The sequence below is a fragment of the Zalophus californianus genome, chromosome 6 (assembly GCF_009762305.2).
Source record: "Zalophus californianus isolate mZalCal1 chromosome 6, mZalCal1.pri.v2, whole genome shotgun sequence".
NCBI lineage: Eukaryota > Metazoa > Chordata > Mammalia > Carnivora > Otariidae > Zalophus > Zalophus californianus.
Window position 1 is genome coordinate 37,083,523 of NC_045600.1, and position 22,097 is coordinate 37,105,619.

The 22,097-nt window shown below is 38.8% G+C and overlaps 1 protein-coding gene across 1 annotated transcript in view; it reads left to right on the top strand.

Annotated features, from left to right (window-relative positions):
- Positions 1–22,097, top strand: part of KCNH5 (potassium voltage-gated channel subfamily H member 5) — a 305,062-nt gene that overhangs the window by 96,961 nt on the left and 186,004 nt on the right. Inside the window, exon 7 of the mRNA XM_035728053.1 lies at positions 5,242–5,668. Within this exon, the coding sequence (XP_035583946.1) occupies positions 5,242–5,668 (427 nt within the window). The remainder of the gene's footprint in view (positions 1–5,241; positions 5,669–22,097) is intronic.

Below are 22,097 nucleotides of genomic sequence, written 5' to 3' on the forward strand. Positions count from 1 at the left end.
TTACTCAACCTTTCTGGACTATCTTTTCTTTTTTAATTAAAAATTTTTTAAGATTTATTTATTTATTTAGAGAAAGGGTTCATGCTAGCACACGAGTTGGGGGAGGGGCAGAGAGAGAGAGAATCCCAAGTGGACGCCCCGCTGAGCATGGAACCTGACCTGGGGGCTCAATCACATGACCCTGAGATCATGACCTGAGCGGAAACCAAAAGTCAGACCCTCAACTGACTGAGCCACCCAGGTGCCCCCAGGCTTTGTTTCTTTCTTTCTTTCTTTCTTTTTTTTTTTAAAGATTATTTATTTATTTATTTGACACAGAGAGAGAGAGAGAGAGAGAGAGAGAGCACAAGCAGGTGGAGTAGCAGGTAGAGGGAGAGGGAGAAGCAGGCTCCCCGCTGAGCAAGAAGCCTGATGCGGGGCTTGATCCCAGGACCCTGGGATCATGACCTGAGCTGAAGGCAGTTGCTTAACTGACTGAACCACCCAGGCGCCCCCGGTCTATGTTTTAATAATGGTACCTACCACATCGGATTGTGTTGAAGATTAAATTAGTTAATGCTTATAAGGCAGTTAGAAAAATAGCTGGCCTGTAGTAAGTGTTCAATATTATTGTGAATTATTTGTCTTTTCCAAGTAGCAATGAATGGTCTTACTTTCGGGTTGGTTTATTGCGTGGAAATGTGTGGTACAGGCTTGATGAAATCTTTATTGTATCCTTCTATCCCATAGCTCCAACTATGACTCAGGTGACCTACATTAGGATTATATAGAATGAGCTCAACCCTCATCAGGGCCCTGTGTATTTGAACACAATTATAATGCCCTGCCCCAGTCTCCTTTTTTCTATTTCCTTCCATATTTCCTAATAGGGTATACTTTTGAGTTCTTTTCTTGGCAGTCCTGTGCTGAATATATTTTATGTATCTCCTATACTTGTGGTCTGGTCATTAGAGAAATTAAGGAGAATTTCTTTTTCATTCTTCATACCGTATCTTTATTACTGTAACTCAAAGTTACATTGCCTGTTTTGTTGTCTGTATTTTACTATTAAATCACATAGCATCTATTATTAATTATCCTTCCCTAAATTTACACCATCCACATTTGGCTTGTCTAAGTCTTTTCATACATTCGTCGAACGTATCAACTGTTTAGCATATTACCATAGACAAAGCTTTGTAATTGACACTAGATATATTCTTCAAGGGGTCTAGAGTTTCCTGGAATGTCATGCATGCAAGCTTGACTTGTAATAAAGTGTTATTGTGCTACTTGTGATAGAAATATGCAAAGAGTATATGATAACATAAAGGAAGAACACTTAACTCTCACGGTGGGGGAGAGGATGAAGGTATGTCAATGAAGATGGTTGGGGATGGTGGAGATGTCTGGGAAGTGCACACAGAGGAGAGAGTGTTTGTCATAAACTGCATTTAAGATGCTAGCCACTAAGAGAGTGGGAGGACAAACCCTTTAAGAAGAAGGAGTAACTAGTAACATGGCGTGAAACAGATGGACCTCTTGGAACTACACGTAGCTAAGTGTGGCTGGAACATAGAAGGCAGGAGCAGGAATTGGTGGGAGGTAATAGGTTCTGAAGGCAGATAAAAGTTAGATAGGCAGATAATAGGTTCTGAAGGGCTTTGCATGTCATAGTAGGGAGTTAATACTCAATCCTATAGGTATGAGGTAACAGTTAGGATTGGAGAGGGACAGGAATAAATAGATAGGATTTAAATATACACCAGACTGGTAGCCTTTATAGTGTGATCTGTGAATTAAAGGGAGTAGGAACAGAGCTACAGTGGCTGATGGAGAGGCTTTTCCTGCCACACAAGTAAGTAAAAACATGAAGTCATGACCAAGACATTCCTTGGGAATAGGAAAGAAGGGAAATTTTTGAGAGATTTATTAGTAGATGTATTTTGAGCACTTACTCATGTTTTTGATAACACTTGATAACCAGCTGAATGTGGCAGGAGGCTCAGCCCTAGGTCTGAGGGATGAGGCAGGTAATGATGTCACTCACAAGAGTAAGAGATGGAGGAGCAAGGGATTCCCTTTGGGACCAATTACCTTTTGAACACCTGTGAGACATTTAAATGGAGATGTATAGTGGGTATTTGGCTTCTGTATCAATAAGTCAGGAGACAGTTTTGTGCTAAGAAGTGGACTGGTGAATTCGATATATAGAAGTCAGTTGAATCATGCATATGCAGTAGAGGGCTGAGGATAGTCATGATGAAAATCCTAACACATCATAGAAGCATAGAGAGGGATAGCCTTAGAAAATGATTTTGGAAGAGATGTCAGCTGGGGAGTTGGTAAAACCCGGGAGAAAGTGGTATCACAGAACCTGTGGCAGAGTTTATAATGCTTACAAAATATTTTGTAATGTTTAAGTAGTGTTGGACATGGCCCTAGAAAATGGTGCTGTTTGATTAAGGGATCCTGAGCAGGTACCCTTCACGGTGGACCACCTCCTTTTGAAGAGCTCTGTCTATGTCAGAAATCAGGGGAGTGTGCCCTCCCACCATTTGGACCTAATTCTAGTAGGTTCTGGTTTTTCACATTCTGGTTAAGAGTTGTGACTGTTTTTTAGTTTGAATGAGGGTAAAGATTTCCTCTCTGTTTTTTTCTTCTCTTTGTTTTTAGAGAAAAAAAATTCAGATAGAAATGACTTTCTGTGCAGTTTTTGTTTATTTTTTAGAGAGAGAGAGAGGGAAAGGGAGGGAGGGGCAGAGGGAAAGGAAGAAAGAGACTCTTAAGCAGGCTTCACACACAGCCCGGAGCCCAATGCAGGACTCAACATTGGGCTTGACTTGGGGCTCGATTTCACGTCCCTGAGATCATGACCTAAGCCGAAATCAAGAGTCTGACGCTGAACCAACTGAGCCACCCAGGCACCCCTTCTGTGCAGTATTTCATCGGAAGTATCATTCCTTTAAAATTTTAAGTTAACTAGAGAACATCTTTAACAACACAATTTAGTCATGCATTTGGTCTGTCATGCATTTGGACTATGGGTTTCTTTAGAGCAGAAGCAAGGCATATTTATTTTAATGCTCCGAGGGCCTAACTCAGACGTTGACCTGTAGAAGTGCTTAATAAATGCTTATTTTTGTCTTTGTTGTTTCTGATTACACAGTTTCATTTCTGAGAGCTTCCAAGTTCTCTTGAATCTTCTTACCTTCCAAGATCTCACATCGCTGCATTATGCCAATTCATCTTCTGAATTTTCATAATTCTACTTTTTTTTAACCACCTAAAGTTCAGTATCTGTTTTCCATCCCCTCAAGGGTTCAAGCGAAATGAGAATTTATTTTAAGGCTGCGCATTGATGCCACAACATTTAAGAGCAGGAATTGAAATAGAGCCAGACCTAAGGTATTGAGCTTGAGACAGAAAACTTTCAAAATGTTCCTGCTACTTTCGTTTCCACAAGGTCTCTTGTTTCTACTTCTCTTTGTTCTCTCTCTTTCAACTATTTATTTTGAAATATCTCAGTCCTATGCTACCATATGGAGTATAATATAACCAAATGCATTCTTTTTTTTTTACGATTTTATTTATTTATTTGTCAGAAACATAGAGAGAGCACAAGCCGGGGGAGCAGTAGGCAGAGGGAGAAGCAGGTTTCCTGCTGAGCAAGGAGCCCGAAGTGGGACTTGATCCCAGGACCCTGAGATCATGACCGGAGCCGAAGGCAGACACTTAACCAAATGAGCCACCCATGCGTCCCGACCAAATGCATTCTTTTTTTTTTTAAATTTTTTATTGTTATGTTAATCACCATATATTACATCATTTGTTTTGGTGTAGTGTTCCATGATTCATTGTTTGTTCATAACACCCAGTGCTCCATGCAGAATGTGCCCTCTTTAATACCCATCACCAGGCTAACACATCCCCCTACCCTCCTCCCCTCTAGAACCCTCAGTTTGTTTTTCAGAGTCCATCATCTCTCCTGGTTCGTCTCTCCCTCTGACTTACTCCCCTTCATTCTTCCTCTCCTGCTATCTTCTTCTTTCTCCTTTTTCTTAAAATATGTTGCATTATTTGTTTCAGAAGTACAGATCTGTGATTCAACAGTCTTGCACAATTCACAGCGCTCACCGTAGCACCAAATGCATTCTTAACCCTTTCATCTTAACTATCGAGAACCTTATGATGCCAAAATTAGTGTCTTACTAATGTCACATCTGTTCCACTACACCAACCAATTCCTCTGTGTTGGTCAGAAGGAAGCTCAGAGTGAGTTATGCTAGACTCCTTGTCTCCCGCCTGGGAGAAAGAATTAGCAATAACGGAGTCATAGACCTCATGAGATTTGGAGGTGATAGTCAGATGAGAGGCTTCCCGATCACAGCTCTACCTTCCCTCTCTGCATCAGGAATGAATTTATCTTCTTTCCCCACATGGCTTAATATATGCTTCCAAAAAAAATTACTGTGGGACTTTTGGTATTTGAAGAAAGTGTATTCTGTATTTCCATTTGGATAATGCTGTATTTGGATTTTAAGCTTCTCAGCAAAATATGAATTATCTTGCTGCTGTTCCCTTAGTATTCTTTTCTATGACTATTGCTAGGGGATGATAGGATTTTGTAGATTATGCACCCATTCTGCGTTCAACTCTTAACTTTTTCAGAGCTCTACAAATTTAGTGCTTATCATGACTGTGACAGGAGGTAGTGGAAACAACAATGGCACCTGCTCATTCTCCCCACATACCCAGAAGTATTTCCTGTTTGTTTGCCAGTAAGATTGGGATTCCTTTCTCAGAAGTTTGGTGCTCATGGTTATTATAAAGTGAGAAATAAAAAAAATAAATGTTTTCAAGTAGAGGATAAGTTTTATAGGAAGAAGTAATAAACGGTCTGATTTCATCATCCTATTTCTGTACTCTGTATATATTGCATTTGAGCAATTTTGTCCTTTAGTTTTTCTCTGTGCTATTTATACATCACTTCTGAAGACAAATTGGATCTTCCTTAGCTAATGAAAAGTTGTCTTATTTAATAATTCAGAAATATCTTATTTCTTTGGGGAAAATCTGCTTTTTTTTTAAGAAAAGTTTCTTTACCGTTTCAGCATTTTTGTTGACTTAAAGTCAGAGCTATATTATGTGTATGTTCTTAGAGTATAGATGGGCAATCAAGTTCGTGAAGATAAACCATTGAATTGTACCCCAGCCTTGTCTTTTCTGAAAGTCTCATGTCATTTCTTTTCTTTTATTTAGGGAATCAGCAGTCTCTTCAGTTCTTTAAAAGTGGTGCGTCTCTTGCGACTAGGCCGTGTTGCTAGGAAATTGGACCACTACCTAGAGTATGGAGCAGCAGTCCTCGTGCTTCTGGTATGTGTGTTTGGACTAGTTGCCCACTGGCTGGCCTGCATATGGTACAGCATTGGGGACTATGAGGTCATCGATGAAGTGACGAACACCATCCAAATAGACAGTTGGCTCTACCAGCTGGCCTTGAGCATTGGGACTCCGTATCGATATAATACCAGTGCAGGGATATGGGAAGGAGGACCCAGCAAGGACTCTCTGTACGTGTCCTCTCTCTACTTTACCATGACAAGCCTTACAACCATAGGATTTGGAAACATAGCTCCTACCACAGATGTGGAGAAGATGTTTTCAGTGGCCATGATGATGGTTGGCTGTAAGTATCTTGTTTTTTTCTTCTTTAATTAAAAAATCATTGTTGTTGGCAGTTTTCCAGACTCTAATCTCTAACAGGATGAAAATGAAACTACTTTGTCTTCAGAAAGGCGTTTAATCCATATTATTTGCATTGGTTTAATTTTTATTCAGCCTTAGAATATAAATATGCAAATAATATATTTACTTTTTAGAATGTATTAGCACACGAAAAACAGTGTAGATAGACTGATACAAAAATCAGGATGGGAGCTCTTTGATTTAATTCTATTCACAGCATCCTATCTGGCAGAGCTCTTTCCAAGGGAGACCAGCATCTAGAAAGGCAGCATCTAACACATCTCATAGGTTTTGTTGGCTGTGCATTAAATGTCAAAAAAGCAGACAGGATATGATGGGAGATACATAGTTTAGAAACTACTTTAGTTAGTAATTGAATTCTTGACTAACACTGATCTCAGGATAGTTTTATGTTGTTTTTTTACAATTAGGACTCATAAAAAAGTTTTATAAATCTGGTCTTCATTACAGACACTCTAGGTTGAATATTTGAGCCTTTGAGAGAATGAAAGGATTAGTAAATACAAGCTCATTTGGCAATGACAAAAGTGTCCAGGATTTAGCAGGCATACCTGAGTACTAAATGTCTGGATGGTGTTCCAGGGAGTAGAATGTTCTCTAAGGAGTGAAAGAACACATGTTCTCCACTCAGACTGAGGATCGATTATGTCAGATCAGAACATTAAGGAGATACATATCAAAGAAGCTGTTTTAAAAGAAGATTTTGAGGGAGACTTCACCATCGTCTACCCCTTCAGGTTGACTTAGATGATTTATCCAAGCCTAGTTCTGACCCCTAGAGTAACCTTAAGATCATCGTACTAGAGGTATGATTAGTGTTATTAGCACCTGTTAAGCCTTTGGGTCATGGTCATTGATTTGTGGTCTGAGCCATCCTTTTGAGATTCCACATTGCAGAGGTTTGTATTTTGACACCGATGGGAAAGATGTTAAGAGTCCGGGAGTGTCAGGTGGCCCATGAAAAGTCAATATCTTGGGTCAATGTAAGGCAGTTTTCACATTTTCAGAGTTGAAAGTTTTTGATCGCTATTGGAGCACCAATGTTAGCAGTTTAGCTTCCATTTCTCTATACTCCTTTGTGCAGGTGCAGAAACCAGAACACACAGGTTCTACTTGCTGTTTAGAGGTAAGGAGGTAGATTGAGAATGCCAAGTGCTGCTACTTCAGAGGCCTTTAGGAGGAAATATGTTCCTACATACAAGAGATCCTGATGATTAATTAAACTGCTGCCTACACACCCAACGTGGTAAAATGTATTGGTGCGTTATAAATTCAGAAGACGACATTTTGTCAGATGTGGTATTTATTACTGTACTGCTTTTAGTATTTATATAATGCATTTTACCTTATACTCGAGCATAGTTAGATTTAAAAACATTTATTTTGAAGCAATTATTGATTCACTGGAAGTTGCAAAGATAGTATGGAGAAGGCCTTTGTGCCCTTTACCTAGTTTCCTCCAATAGTTACCTCCTCTATAATCAATCCAGCACATGATCGACATTGTCACTAACACAATATGTGTGTGTAGTTCTGTGTTGTTTTATCATGTGTAAATTCCTTTAACTACCACTGAAATCAAGATACAGAATTGTTCCATCACCACAAAAACTTCCTTCCTCATGTTACTCCTTTATAGTCATACCCACCCCTTCCCCCAAAGCATCCCTAGGCATTGGCAACTACTGTTTTGCTCTTCATCTATATAGTGTTGGGATTTTGAGAATGTCATGTAAATGGAGTCATGCAAAATGTGACCTTTTGAAATTGGCTTTTAACATTCAGCATAACCCCTTGCAAGCCATCTAAGTTGTTGAGCGTATCCATAGTTTATTCCTTTTTTATTGCTGAGTGGTATTTCATGGTTTGGATATATCACTGTTTAACTGTTCATCTATTGAAAGCCATTTTGATTGTTTACAGTTTTTGCCATTACAAAGAAAGCTGCCATGAACATTTGTGTACAATTTTTTTTTTTTGGATATAAGTTCTCAGTTCTCTGGGATAAATATCCAGGAAAGAGATTGTTGAGACACAAAATAAATGTATGTTTAGTTTTTAAAAGAAATTGCCAAACTATTTTGCAAGTGGTTGGACTAGCATAGTTAGATTTTTCTTTCTTTTTTTTTTCTCAACATTTTTAAACAATAGGATAATAGGAAAAAAAAATCTATATAGAGTTGAAGGATAGCACTATTCACTTTGTTTCTCAGGCCCCAAACATAGGAATCATCCTAGATTCTTGCTTCTTCTCATTTATGACATCTTTTTATAACAAGTCTTGTTGGCTTTACCTTCAGAATACATTTGATTATTTCTCTCCACTTCTGTAGCTTACCACTCAAGACCAAGTCACCATCACTGGTCTGGATAGTTACTACAATCTCCTATATGTTCCTTCTCTTTTTACTCTTGCCCCATAGTGTCTACCCAGAAGTGATAGATGGAGCTAAAGAGTATTATGCTAAGTGAAATAAGTCGGTCAGAGAGAGTGAGAGTAGCCCTTTTAAAGTAAATAAGATCACACCATTCTTTTACTCGAAGCCCTCCGATGTTTTCCATTGCACATAATATAAAATCTAGATTCCCTACCCTTCTATCAAAGTCTTAATGGTCTGGCTGTTGTCCACCTTGCCCACTTCACTTTTTGTTGTTCCTGCACTTGCTTATTCGATTCCATCCATGCTAGCCATCTTGCTTTGAACACTTTAAGCTCAGTCTTGTCTCAGGGTCTTCATACTTGCTTCCCCACTGCTTATAACACCCCTCTTATTTATGCCATGAATTCATGCAGGTCTCCACTCAAATTGCCTCTTCAGAAATTCCTCCCAGTGCTATCCTCTATAAAAAGAGAACACCCAAAGCCAATCACCCTTAATCCTTGCCCTTTAATCTTTTGCTTCTGTACTTACCAAGACCTGAAAACACATTTACTCCATTTTTCTTTTCTTTTCTTTTCCTTTCCAGACAGTAGGGCCTTTGTCTGCCTATTTTTGCTTTTGTATACTCAGCTTCTAAACAATTTTTTATGCCATACTCAATCACAGTTTGTTGTATGAATGAGTGAAACTGAAGATGTCCTTGATGGTTATAATGAGAATCTCCTGTTCTTGAATCCACTCCAGTTAGGTCTCTGATGAAGATACATGCTGGGAAAGTGCACACGCTTCAAGGTTTGGCTCTGATTCCTTTGTGAAAGCCCTGAGTTCACCTATGTCTGCCTCTGGGAATGTAGTGGCTCCTGTACTGGAATGCTTCAACTCTACGTCTCTAAGTTCCTGATGAGAAGTTCTAAGAGGCTAGTTAGTGAAAGCGCCAACAACCCTGTCTCCCACCACTTTTTACTGTCTACCTTTGGAATCTAGGTAGACATTGAAAATTTTCATTGTAGATTGAATTTTCAAATCATTGAAAATTTTCATGTAGATTCAGTTGAGTTTTTAAAACTTCATTTAGTTCATTTTGGTTACATCCTTTCTCTAGTTCATGTATGGCCAGTTGTAGTGCTATATCTAAAGGTCTTTCTCCTTCTTTTATCTCTATTTAGTTCCTATCTTGATTTCAAGATGAAGACCTGGTCTTAAACTTGGCCCCTTTCTTTTCTGAGTTTCTGCGATTTTCTTTTTTAACACCCGAGCATTAGTTTTCCGTTTATAAACTAGTTTCTGACATTTCTTTTGCCTGTTGACTTTGGTTTTCTTTTTATGTCTCAAGTCCAGTTTCTATTGCCAGGAGTGTTCCAGGGAAATGCTTTTTAATTTCCTTCTTAGTCCCTGGGTCCTTAGTAATTTAATGGCATGTTTCCTTTGCAGCCACCCAAGAAGCTGATAGAAAACTGTCAAGACCCATGAAGTGTTACAGTAACTTCTTGCAATTCCAAAATTTATTAGACACACATGCTCAAAATATCAACCAAATGTGCCTCTTGCAGCTGTTTGTAATCTTAGTATCACTTTTCTCCCTACAATAACACCAAGGAAGACAAACAAAACAAACTACTACTGTTCCCAGAACCCAGTATGTGTTATCAGCCATAGATGCAGCTACGGATTTAGCTAGCATGTATGTCTGTATGCCTCTGTGTGTGTGTGTGTGTGTGTGTGTCTGTGTGTGTGTGTGTGTGTGTGTGTGTGTGTGTCATGGGGAAGGAGAGTAAAGGAAGAGGGAAATAGAAAAAGAAAGCTTCGTGATTTTAGTTGTGCTGATTCTAGTCAATCTAGAATTGAGTGGTGTTTGAGAAGTACCAATTATAACCTTATAACACAGTAACTGAGAAAACTGTTTTATCAAAAGTTTGGTGGAGAAACCAACTCCCTGTATTCTGTGGAGAAAAATAATCACTACTTGTAAAATGATAGCCTCTTTTTCTGGAGAAAGTCATCTAAAGTTTTCATGCCTTCTAGCAAAATTGAGAAATTTTAATGGCAACAATTCCAGTTCCTAGGTCCATTCTGAGCCCTCTTCTTTCTTTAATGGCCTTTCCTCTCTGACCTCTAGGTCCTTTCACCCCTAATGCTGAATTGCATATGGACTCTGTCCAGGAACACAGTCTCAGGGTTCTCCTTGCTGCTTTCAGACAAATATTCAGACAAAATTTATGACTGTGTCCTTCCTTCAATCCCAGTCACCTTATGTTCCCTCTTGATCCCTTCCATGTCAGCAGGATCCCAGGATTATTTCTTTTATCTGCTACCTGGGGATTTCTTAGACTTAAATCCTTTGTCCATCATTTGCCCAGGGTGGAGAATCTTCCTGCTCAGATTTGCAGGACTAGAAAAGTTGTTTGGATCTTCTCAACATATGTCTACCACCATGCATTCTTTATCTCAAATTTGTCTCTTCTCAATTTTGGCATGCTCTATGCCTTGAGTAGAACTTCATGGCTCTGGTAGCAGCCATTATACTATCTCAGGATAGTAAACTCTCTCTCATTCCTTTGCATTTGTCCATTCATAATGAACCTGATGACCCTGCTGATGTTCATGGAACTCACCACCAAAGGACATTTGTGAAAATATATTTTTGTAGTTAGTTCTGCCAAAAAAAAAAAAAGTCAGTTGTGGAAAATAGCATACTTTTTTTTTTTTTTGAGATCAAAATGTGGGTAATCTCTTTGCTTATTTGCAGAGCAAATACTTCATGATACCTTCATGAAATGCTTTCTAATCCATTTCATTTATATAATCTTATTGAGCCCTTAATAGTTTTCTTTTTCCCCACGATTAGCAGACTAATTTTGCTTCTATTCAGAAAGCATCTCCGTGCACAGATGATTTGTTTTGATGGCTATAAAACAAAGCAATATGAGAATGGAATTTTTCTGATATGATTATCCTTTTGTCTTAATGCGTTTTTATGAATCCTCTTCTAAAGATTTATCAAGGAAGTAATTACTTACTTAGTTTTTTCTTCATTACTAAATGATCATATAAATTGTATTTTACTTTAACCCAACCATTACAAAAATCTATATATACTGGACTTTGTCATTATAATTTTTAAAGAAAGAAACATAAAATAAAAATATAAGTTATGAATAACTTTTTGCCATAAATAATTTGTGTCTAACCATAAATTTCTATCTCTTTTTCTCTCTCCCTCTCTCTATTTTGTTTGCTTGCTTTGTTTTGTTTTAACACGCTGTTAAATACGTTAATAAACATGTAGACAGCATAGTTTAGACAGCATATTTCGAAGGACTATAAGATTAGACTTTGGGTATTTGCTTTATTTAAAAGTATTTTTTTCTTTTTGATCTTTCTATTGTTGCCTGCTTGGTTGCTAGGCTGAGGCAGCCTGACTCATGTGGTATATGGCAATCAGAATCTGTCCTGGTAGGAGTCCATGCAATTAAGTCTTTAAAAGTAAAACAAAGCAAAACTAAAAACTATAAATATGAAAACTGCTGAGATTTAATTGGTAGACAGGCAGGTAGTCATAATAATGCCAATCTGCTGTTTTCAAATAGAATGTAACTGATGATAGCTCAGTCTAAGATCTTTGTGTAATTGACTGATATGGTTTATAGTGCAGCAGGCAAGTGGTTTAGCACATTTAGAAGTATAGCAGGACCATCTGCCAGTGGGATGTGTATGAAGAGAAATTCAAATCTCCATGTGGGTGGTTAAGCCACCAGGGAGCACTTGTTACATACTGGTCACTCAGTATCATGCAGAGGAGACTGATGCTACACATCATATTCTCCAGCTGATGGTCTAATTTGGCGTTTTCTGTGGAGTTCAGATAAAAGCCAAGCTGCGATTATAGGCATTGCTTTTATCTCTCTCTACAGAAAAAGGAAATAAATAGAAAATGGTAAGACCCAGAGATTGGGAGAATATAGCATAAGCTGAGGGCAAAGGCCTATGTGACCTGGGAGAGTCTTTGAATCTCTTTGGGTTTTAGTTTTTTCAACTGTGTAATGCAGGAGTTGATATAAATGAGTTTTAAGGTCTCTTTCAGTGCCAACATTTTATATATCTAAGATTCTGTTGGTGCAGTTATGCCACTATTCATAGAATTGGGCTGTTTTTTGGAATGGGGTTAATGAAATGGAAGAGATGTCACAGTTTTTAGGGCTTTTCATGTGTATTACATACCTTGTTTTATAGAGAGTAAGACGCGTCTTGTATGGAATATATACACTAAAGAGTAAAGGGGACATTGTCAGGAGATATTGTAGAGAACAGAAAATATGCTTTTGGAAAGAAAAGTGTTTTTCAAATAGAAATTAAGCAGAAAAAGACATTTACTTCAGGACATAAGAGTGGGGCCTGGGGAGAAATCTGTATACCAGGCCAGTGGGGACTCTGAAGGAGTTTGGCCGTTATGGACATCCAGGCAGGTTTAAAAGCGAACTGTTAACTAACTGGAATTTAAATAAAAACTTGGAAGAAAAAAAACAAAATGAAAATAAATATTAAAGGAATATTAAATATATATGTTTATATATATTTAAATATATTATATTTAATATAAAATATTAAAGAAATGCTGCTAAAAAGCATAAAAGTGAACTATTGCCATTTTCCAATATTAAAAAAATTTACAAATCTTAACATGAGACTTTAGATGACTGAGTATAATATTAAGTAATATATAATATAATATAAAATTAATTGAATTTTTTCTTGTCCTTGCTGTTGTGGTGTAGGTAGGGAGTGGAGTGTGAACATGCTGATTTTCATTTCTGGTTTTAGATTCAGCCAGATGGAGAGAATTTTAAGCTTAATGTTTATTTTGGAAACTGGGTCAATTCTTTGTGTCTGCTTTACCTCTGCTTGTAAAAAAGATTTCCTTTTTTGGGGGGGTCTCTTTTCTTTAATGAGCTGAGTATCCTATGAGGAAAAACATTTTGTGGAACACAAAGTTCAGGGTTATAAGTACCTTTTTTCATGGTTCAGTAGTTTCAGATGTATAGTCCAGTAGTTAGAAAAAGACTATGTGATGTGCACTTTATTCCCTGTTTCTTATTCAAAATAGAACTTGTATCTTTTGCAGGAATGTTCTTTTATACTCATGCTCCTTTTTATACCTAGTCACATTTTCACAAAACCTCTCAGATTTTCTAAAGATTGAGTTTTCCCAGAAAACAGGAAATTTTTTCAGTGGCCTATTAACTAGCCTGACCTCTTTGCAAGGACTTGGTCTCTGGAACTACCTTGTGTCTCTGTATCACTCAAAATTATTTAATTCATCCAGCATTGTGCCAGGTGTTCTGGTAGTATTGTTATTAAGGAGACAAATTGGATACTTTCTGAGGTAAGTGGTATGGTGAGTTAAGTTAGTGGCATGGTGAGTGTCAGACAAGAGAATCACTGAATCATTTCTTTCTCTCCCATTCTCTCCATCTCCTTCTCCATCCCCATGCCCACTGCCAACCCCATCCCTATCTCCGTCTCCATCCCCATCCTCATCCCCATCCCCATTCCTGTTTCCATCCCCATTCCCATCTCCATCTCCATCTCCATTCCCATTTCTATCCCCATCCCCATCCTCATCCCCATCCCCATTCCCGTTTCCATCCCCATTCCCATCTCCATCTCCATCTCTATTCCCATTTCCATCCCTATTCTCATCTCCACCCCTATCCCCATTTCCATCTCCATCCCCATCTCCACCCCCATCCCCATCTCCACCCCATCCTCATCTCCATCTCCTTCCACATCCCCATTTCCAACCTCATCCCCATCTCCATCCCCATCTCCATCCTCATCTCCATCTTCCTCCTCATTCCTATCTTCATCCCCATCCCCATTTCATCTCCATCCTCAACTCTATCCTCATCCCCATCTCTATTCCCATTTCCATCTGCAACTCCTTCCCCATCTCCATTCCTTCTCCATCTTCATGTCCATCTTGCCTCTCTTAATACTATGAGCTAAGAGCTAAGACTTTGAACAGATGAATAAAGAAGTTGGGCTGAACTATAAGGCTGGTAAGAACAGGGTCTGTATTTGTCCTATTTGTCATTATATATTTAGCATAAAGCATTGTGCCTAGTTGATAGTTAGGCTCATTAAACATAATTTGAACAAATGAAAGAAGTTTATCTAGCTTACCCTGAACAATACAGGAAGATTTCTAGGAGGAAGTGACTCTTGAGCTTAGAATACAAAAAAACACATAGGACTTAGGCATTTTTTGAAATAAAGAGAACATATGTGAAAAAAAGCAGTAATGAAATGGCTTGGCCCTTTTGTAGAACTCCATGTATTTCACATTGGCTTGAACGGAAAGTAGATGTGGATGGGGAGGAAGGAAGGAGGAACTAGGATGTCAAAAAACCTTGCATAGCTTGATAAGGAATTTGTCTTTTATCCTAAAGGTTGTGAGATAAATAAGAACTTTGTTCTTCAGTGTGGAAGATGGATTGGAGGAGATAAAGCCTGTGGGAAGAGAAACCAGTTAGGAGGCTGTTGTAAGAACCTGAGGTGGTAGGGTTATGGAGGATGGTATAGTTTCAGAATTGGCAAATTGTTTTTTTCTATAAAAGGACAGATAACAACTATCTTAGGCTTTGTGGTCCATAAGTCTCTGTTGCAACCACTCATCTCTGCTATTGTAGTGTTAAAGTGGGCAAAGACATAAATACATAAGCATGGCTATGTTCCAATAAAACTTTAAACAGGTGGCAGGCCAGATGTGGCGTATTTGTAGCTTCCTACAGTCTAGCTAGACAGCGTGGTTTATGAGAAGACCATGGACTTTAGAGTCAGACAAACCTACATTCACGTAAGAATTTACATCAATTATCTAAACCATCAGCTGTAAAATGGAGATCCCTACATTGCAGAGTTATTTGGAATACTCAAAAATAGGTTGCATATAAAATTCCTAAAACCTTTTTTTAAGCTGTTATTGGTGAGTGGATAAACGTGTCAAATATGGTCAAGAGAAGAGTCAAAAGGACTGATAGTTTCTGGCTAATTCAGCTGAGTGAATGACTAAATTCTTTTCTGAGATAGGAAAGAAGAATCAACCATTCCTGGGGGAAGAGAATAGTTCTATTTTGAATGTGTTGAGTGTGAGGTGCCTGCAGGTCATTCAGTTGGTGATGTGTATTAGGTTAGGCAGTTAAAAGTGTGTTGTGGGGTTCTAGGGATGTGAAGCATGGTGAGATCTCTGTGAATCATGGTGTAGAGAAAGTAACTGATGTCAAGAGAGTGCAGGGTAGAGTCAGAAAGAAGCTGGTGAAGGGTGACACTTGAGGAAGGAGAGCCACAGAAGGGTAAAGAAGAGAACTGAGAGGGGTAAAAAGGAAGCATGACTCCAGAAGAAGAGTTTGTTGCAACAAAGGATGAATGAATGTCAAGAAGGAAGGGAGAACAGCATCATAAATGGGACAGTGAGTTAGGAGGTCTGGTTGGCATCACGAGGTCATTGGTGACCTTCCGCAGTAGTTTCATTGGATAGTTGAGGGGAGAGAATCACATGGAGAATTTGCCTTTATGGGATCTAAATCTTTTTTTTTCTTGTATGAAGGAAAATAATTTTATAAGTAACCATTAACCTAGTGCGGGTAGATTACACTTAACCAGTATTTTTCACTGCCAGTGATGCTTTTTTTCTGAGTCACCATGCAAGTTCAATAAAATATATTTAAATTAGACTATTAGCTATATTACATATACTTGGAGTTTTCATGTTATAAGATAGAAAATAAAATTGACTTGGTAAGAAGTTTTTATGAAATCCCACTTTCTAAGAACAGGGATTTTAGTCAGGGAAGAATTTTATTTATGAGATTATATGGTAACCTTCCAATAAATTTGTGTTGATTCCTATGAATGGGTGTATTGTCCAAGATAGGTTGTAACCTAGTAGGTGAATTGTGCTCTGCTAGGGAAAAAGCCCTGGGGACTTAGATGATCCTTATATATGTGATATCAAGGATCAATTGATATATATAATTTTAATTGTGCTGGAAATAAAATACAAAATTTTTCAAAGGTTGAAAGACGAACAAATCCATATATGAATGTATTTAGAATTTGCTAAAATAAATGTTATACCCAGAAGGCCTTATGTATGGACTTAAGAATTGCTTTGGTATGCTCAGAGAGGGGATTTTATATGGAACAATTTCTAAGCCAGTTCCTAAGTGACTGCTTCTTACCTATTAATCTTCACATAAATTGTGATGACTGAGTTAGGCCTCCCTGGGAGTAAAGGTGCCAGGTATATGGTTGTAGCTTTGGGCTACGTGATTGTAGATAGGAAGATTTTTATGGGATGAGAATTATGTTCAGGTTGACTGTCAGGAAATACTGGTGGCTTTAAAAAATTCTCTCTGAAGCTAGTTCTGGAGCTAATCTTTTTTAAAGTTGAATTTATGTTTTTAACAACCCCCCCCCCCCCCAAAGTCTTCATATGTGAAAGTGTAATTTGGGAGCCTGACTGATTTAAAATGAATGTAAGGGAAGGACACTTAAGCTCATACCTGTAGTTAGACTTTGCCAAAAGAAATGGGTGTTGACTCTTCTAATGAGAATTAGGGGTAGGTGCTATTGACCTCGGGAACTTTTCTTACACTGAGCTGCCTCTGACTTGGCCTTTTCAGTTTTCTTAGAAAAGGCCTCAAAGGACCCGCATAGTCGGTGCATTTCCCACCTCCCTTCTCTTCAGAGGGTCTAGCTAGAGAACACTGTTCCCTCATCCCAGACACACACCAACATTCGAGATTCCATCATCCTTTGTCCTGTTGCTGCACTGTGTCTTCAAAAATCCCCAACCCGAATCTACTTGTGTCTTTTCCTGTTTTGGGACTGTTGAGAACTGGCTGGTGTAAACCACAGCTATGTGAACAGGTACCATTGAAATGCATTGTTCATGATCTTACAAATCTTTGCTTATTTTAGGTCATCTCCCTCTCACATTTGGCTGAGTAGCTCTTCTTGTGCAACTCTCACATGTTTTCTTTCCACCTCTCCTCAACCTCTGACTGTTCTTCATTTCAGGAGACGGCCTTTCTTTTATTTCTCTGAAAAGGAAAGGGTCGCTGTAGCAGATGTGCCTTCCTGGACTTTCCCGATCCTCTTACAAAGACGGGCTGGAGGAGGGAAGTGGCTTGGGAGTGAGGGGGCAGCCAAACCACACAGGACCTTTTTCACCAAGTCACACCAAGGAGTGACTTTTTTCTGAGTCAGATGGGAAGGTGTTTGTTTGAGGGCTTGGGGCCAAAGAGTGGCATGATTTGTCTTGTGGTTCATAAAGATCAGTCTGGCTGCTGTGTGCAAAACAGACTGTGAGGGATCGAGGATGGCAGAGGGCAGACAGGTTAGTAGTCAAGGTGAGAGATGATGCCAGTGGTAGTTAGAATTGGTTAGATTCTGGACAAATGTTAGGACCCACAACATATGAGGGTATGAGAGAAAGCAAGGGTCAGGATTTCATTTCAGGCTTTTGGTGCAAGCAACTGCTGTGCTAAGTGGCAAATGGTCACTTGTTATGGTGCGTGGGCAGTTCCGTATATGAGTCTATAGAGTTGTGTGGATGGTCCAGGGTGTGGTCATGGATTTGTTTTGTCCTTCGATGTTTTATTTCCTCCAGTGGTTTGCCCTTGTTTCTCCTGTGTTTTCTATCTCTCTAGCTCTCTACTTACTGGCCCTTTCTCATCAGCCCATAATCATGCTCATGTCTATTTAATCCTAAAAAAATACACATATGTGAATAGAACACTCCAGTTTGCACTGTCTTTGCCTGTGATCTAACTAATTCTTCTTCTTCTTTTTTAAAGCAAGCTTCCTAAAGCATGTGTCTTCACTTTATCTTCATTTGCTATCTATTAAAAGTGGACTTCCCCCTTCCACCACTTGAAAGACATTTGCTAAATTTCACAGACCCTTTTTCATCCATGCAGAAACATCTCTGGTTTCTTGATGTTTATCTCTCCCTGGTTTCTCTCCCACTGCTCTGGCTACTTTTTTTTTCTATTTCGTCTTTTTTTTTTTTTTTTAAGATTTATTTATTTATTTGAGAGGGAGAGGATGAGAGAGAGAGAGAGAGAGAGAGAGCACATGAGAGGAGGGGAGGGTCAGAGGAAGAAGCAGACTCCCTACTGAACAGGAAGCCTGATGTGGGACTCGATCGTGGGACTCTAGGATCATGACCTGAGCTGAAGGCAGTTGCTTAACCAACTGAGCCACCCAGGCACCCTTTTTTTCTATTTCTTTTGCTGGATCCTTATACTCTTGTCTCTTAAATATTGGAAAGTGTGATATTGGGAACAAATTTTTGAAGGATCAAGGGCAGCTCTCCTGATAGGCCGAGCAGTGTCTCCCTACAAGGAGTGATTTAGGGGAGCCAATTTCCAGATATCTCCCTGATCACTTTGCCGATGGTCCCTGTTTTGTGTGTCCTTCCCTCTAGAAGGCCCCTGTGAAACTGCTACTTCGTTCTCTGAAAGGTCTAAGCCTTTTTCAGCACACCAGCATGGACTGAGCTTCAAACTCTCTCACTGCCACAATGAAGAAAGAGATGCTGAGATTTCAGAAGAGGGTGGAGAAAACATTGGGAGCCTGGGGCACTGCTTGGCAGGCAGGGGCGGGAGGGAGCTAAGGTGATGATGCCAAGAGGGAAGAGATTCTTCAAGAAAGACTCTCTTATTCTTCCTAGCTCTGTGGTGGGAAAAGTAATCAGAGATTGATGAGTTGTGCCCCTTTTCTCTGGTTCCTTGCCATGCATGGCAAGTTCTAGAACTTTCTTCCTCAGGCTGTCCAAAGTGTCTCCATCCTTTATATCTCATTGTCCTTTTATTATGGGCTATAATTATGTTCTTTAATTCTTTCTTTACATATTTTCTGCTTGTCTCCCCAGCTAAAGTGGGAGCCACGAAGGCAGGGAGCTTGTCTATCTGGTTCACCTCTGTATCCCTGGTATAATCGGAACGTAGTAAGTAGTCAATAAATTCTTTTTGAACAAGTGAATGGGTCTTCGATACCCCTTATTGAAAAGGCTGTGTATTTAGAGCAAAGCAAAACTCCACCAGTTCTCCAGATCTGAGCATTTTAGTGGTGGGCTTAAATTTTTATATGATAGCACTGAGATACGTGAATGTGTGGCCGACTTCATTTTCCTGTCGAGAGCTCCCTTAGTTTGTGGCCTCCCACCTCACTCTTTCCCACCTTTCAAAGGTGTCTCTTGCGCTGTGTCTGTCCTGTGGTTGAACTCCTTTCTCTTTGGCGCATTCCAGAGTTCTGGGCGGGAGGCAGGATACACTTTCTCTGTTGCTTTTGGATTTCCCCTTATCCGATTTCAAGTGTCCTTTTTCATCTATGTTTCCTTCTATTCTGCCCACCTGTGTTTCACTGTCCACCCCCTCCCCCAGTGTTTTCTGGGAAAAGAACTAAGGTTCTAACAGTAAAAATAAAACACAACAAGAACAACAATAACAAAAAAGCCATTTGCTGTCTTGAGGGCCTGGCACTTGCAAAGGAAATCTATGCTTTCAAGATCATTGTTTTGGCCATGGGCTTAAAAAAAAGTCTAATTTGAAACTCAAAGCTCCGCTGCTTCCTTTGTTTCCAGCTGTATCCATACTCCCCTTGAAAAGTGACAGCCACTGTTTGAGTGGGAGGACGTCAGAGGGGCCATTAGGAAGAACCAGGGGTTAGAGGCACTGAAAATACTCCTGTGTGTGTTCCTCACCCACAGTTGTGGGTGAGTCTTGGCAGCAATGAATGAACTGCAACCTCCCAATCCCTTTTTGTTCATTGGCCATAGAAGAGAAGCACCCAGGGATTTAAATGGTTTGGAAATAACTGTACCACACATAGAATTTAATGATAAAGTTTGGATATTCTATTCTTAGAGGCCACATGAGATTAGTACTATTTCAACCTCAATCAGAAGCATATATATCCTTGTTGTTATTGTTGTTGTTGTTGTTACTGTTTGCTAAAGAAACAAAATCACATACATATATTTTGGAGAAATTTGCATCTTGAAACAACTGTGTTCAAATGTGTCATTCACCCAAAGGGAAATCTCTTTGGCTTCCGATGTTTGGTGAAAGACTGTTTAAGGCTATGTGCCTTTAACTACTCATTTAGTCGTTGGAGAGATTTCCAGAGACAGGAAGATGATTTGGTTAGAAAAGAATAGGATTTGGCTAATATGACAACCCCAGAGATGACAGCTGAGGTAAACAGGAAGGGACCCAGGGCCCACAGAGGAAAGGAAGGAAATCCGAATATTTTCCAGACCTCTGGCTTTCCTGGCTTCTTCTTAATTTAATCTGTGTGGTAATTCAGATTGTCTGCCTATTTTTTTAATTTAATTTTTAGATCAAAGTAATATATGCACATAAAGAGCCAAACAGTGCTATAAGGTTTATTTTGAAAAGTAGAAGTTCCCTATTCCCTATATATTTTTTCCATGTCCCAGAGATAACTTTAAAATATTTTCACTTTTTTTGGGTAAAATCTATCTTTTTATCTCTAAATAGGATGATTATTGGAGAGGATTTTCAGTTTTAGTCATTATCTATTGACTTCCATCTTTGGAAGATAAAAATATAGTTCTCTTTTCTGTCCCCTGTCTGTTAACCACCACCACGTGCACATATATACATTTTTCCAATTTTCTATCTTCTCGATACATTTAGATCATACTTTTGATTAAATCAATGGCCTGTTTTCATTATGATTATGCGAACACTATTCGCAATGGAGTCACGTGCTTTGCTATGATTATTTTCCCATACAACATTTGGTTTTATGTCATTTTCTTTCTTGGTGTTCCACATGCTTCTCCTCCATCATGTAATGCTCATCTCAGTACACTTTTATTAGGTACTTATCAACTTCTTGTCTTTGGAAGCTTCCTTGGAATCTTCTGACTTTCCCCAGTCTGGACTAATCTCTATAGACCTGACCCGCAGCTCTCACTCAGCCCAGTGTCTCCCTTCATCTGTGAACTTGAGAATTTCCTTTGTCTTTCTTTTTTGTGGACCCTCTGTTTCCTAAATGTTTGGATGGAACAGCTCTTGCAATAGCCTACAGAGAAAGGATGCATAAAAGATAAATTTTTTTGAGGTTTCATATGTCCTAAATTGTTTTTCATTTATCCTCACACTTAATTGATAATTCATCTGGATAGAGATGTGAAGGTTAGAAATAATTTTATGACAGAATGTTTAGGCATTCTTCCTTTGTCTTTGAGTTTTCAGTGGAATTATTTAGAAGACTGATTCTATTCAAGTCTTGATTCTTATAAATATGTTTTTCTTCTCCCTTTGTTTCTGGAAAACTTTAGAATCTTCTTTAGGTACCCAGCATTATGAAATACTATGACAATGTCCCTTTATATGGGTCTGTTTTTATCCACTCTTCTAGATTCTAGAATTTCTTCTAGATTCTCAATGAGTATGTTTCATCATTTGGAAGTACTTATTCTTCACCTCTGGGAAGTTTTCTTGAATTATTTTATTGATAAAGTCCTATTTCTTTATTAAAATACCTATTATTTAGATATTGGATCTCCTGAATTGATTTTCTTTTTTTTTTTAATTTTTTTGTTATGTTATGTTAATCACCATACCTTACATCATTAGTTTTTGATGTAGTGTTCCATGATTCATTGTTTGTGTATAACACATACCCTCCCCAATATCTATCACCCAGCCACCCGATCCCTCCCACCCTCCACCACTCCAGCAACCCTCAGTTTGTTTCCTGAGATTAAGAATTCCTCATATCAGTGAGGTCATATGATGCATGTCTTTCTCTGATTGACTTATTTCGCTCGGCATAACTTTTGATGGCTGCATAATATTCCAGTGTGTGTGTGTGTGTGTGTGTGTGTGTGTGTGTGTGTGTGTGTGTGTGTGTATACCACATCTTCTTTAT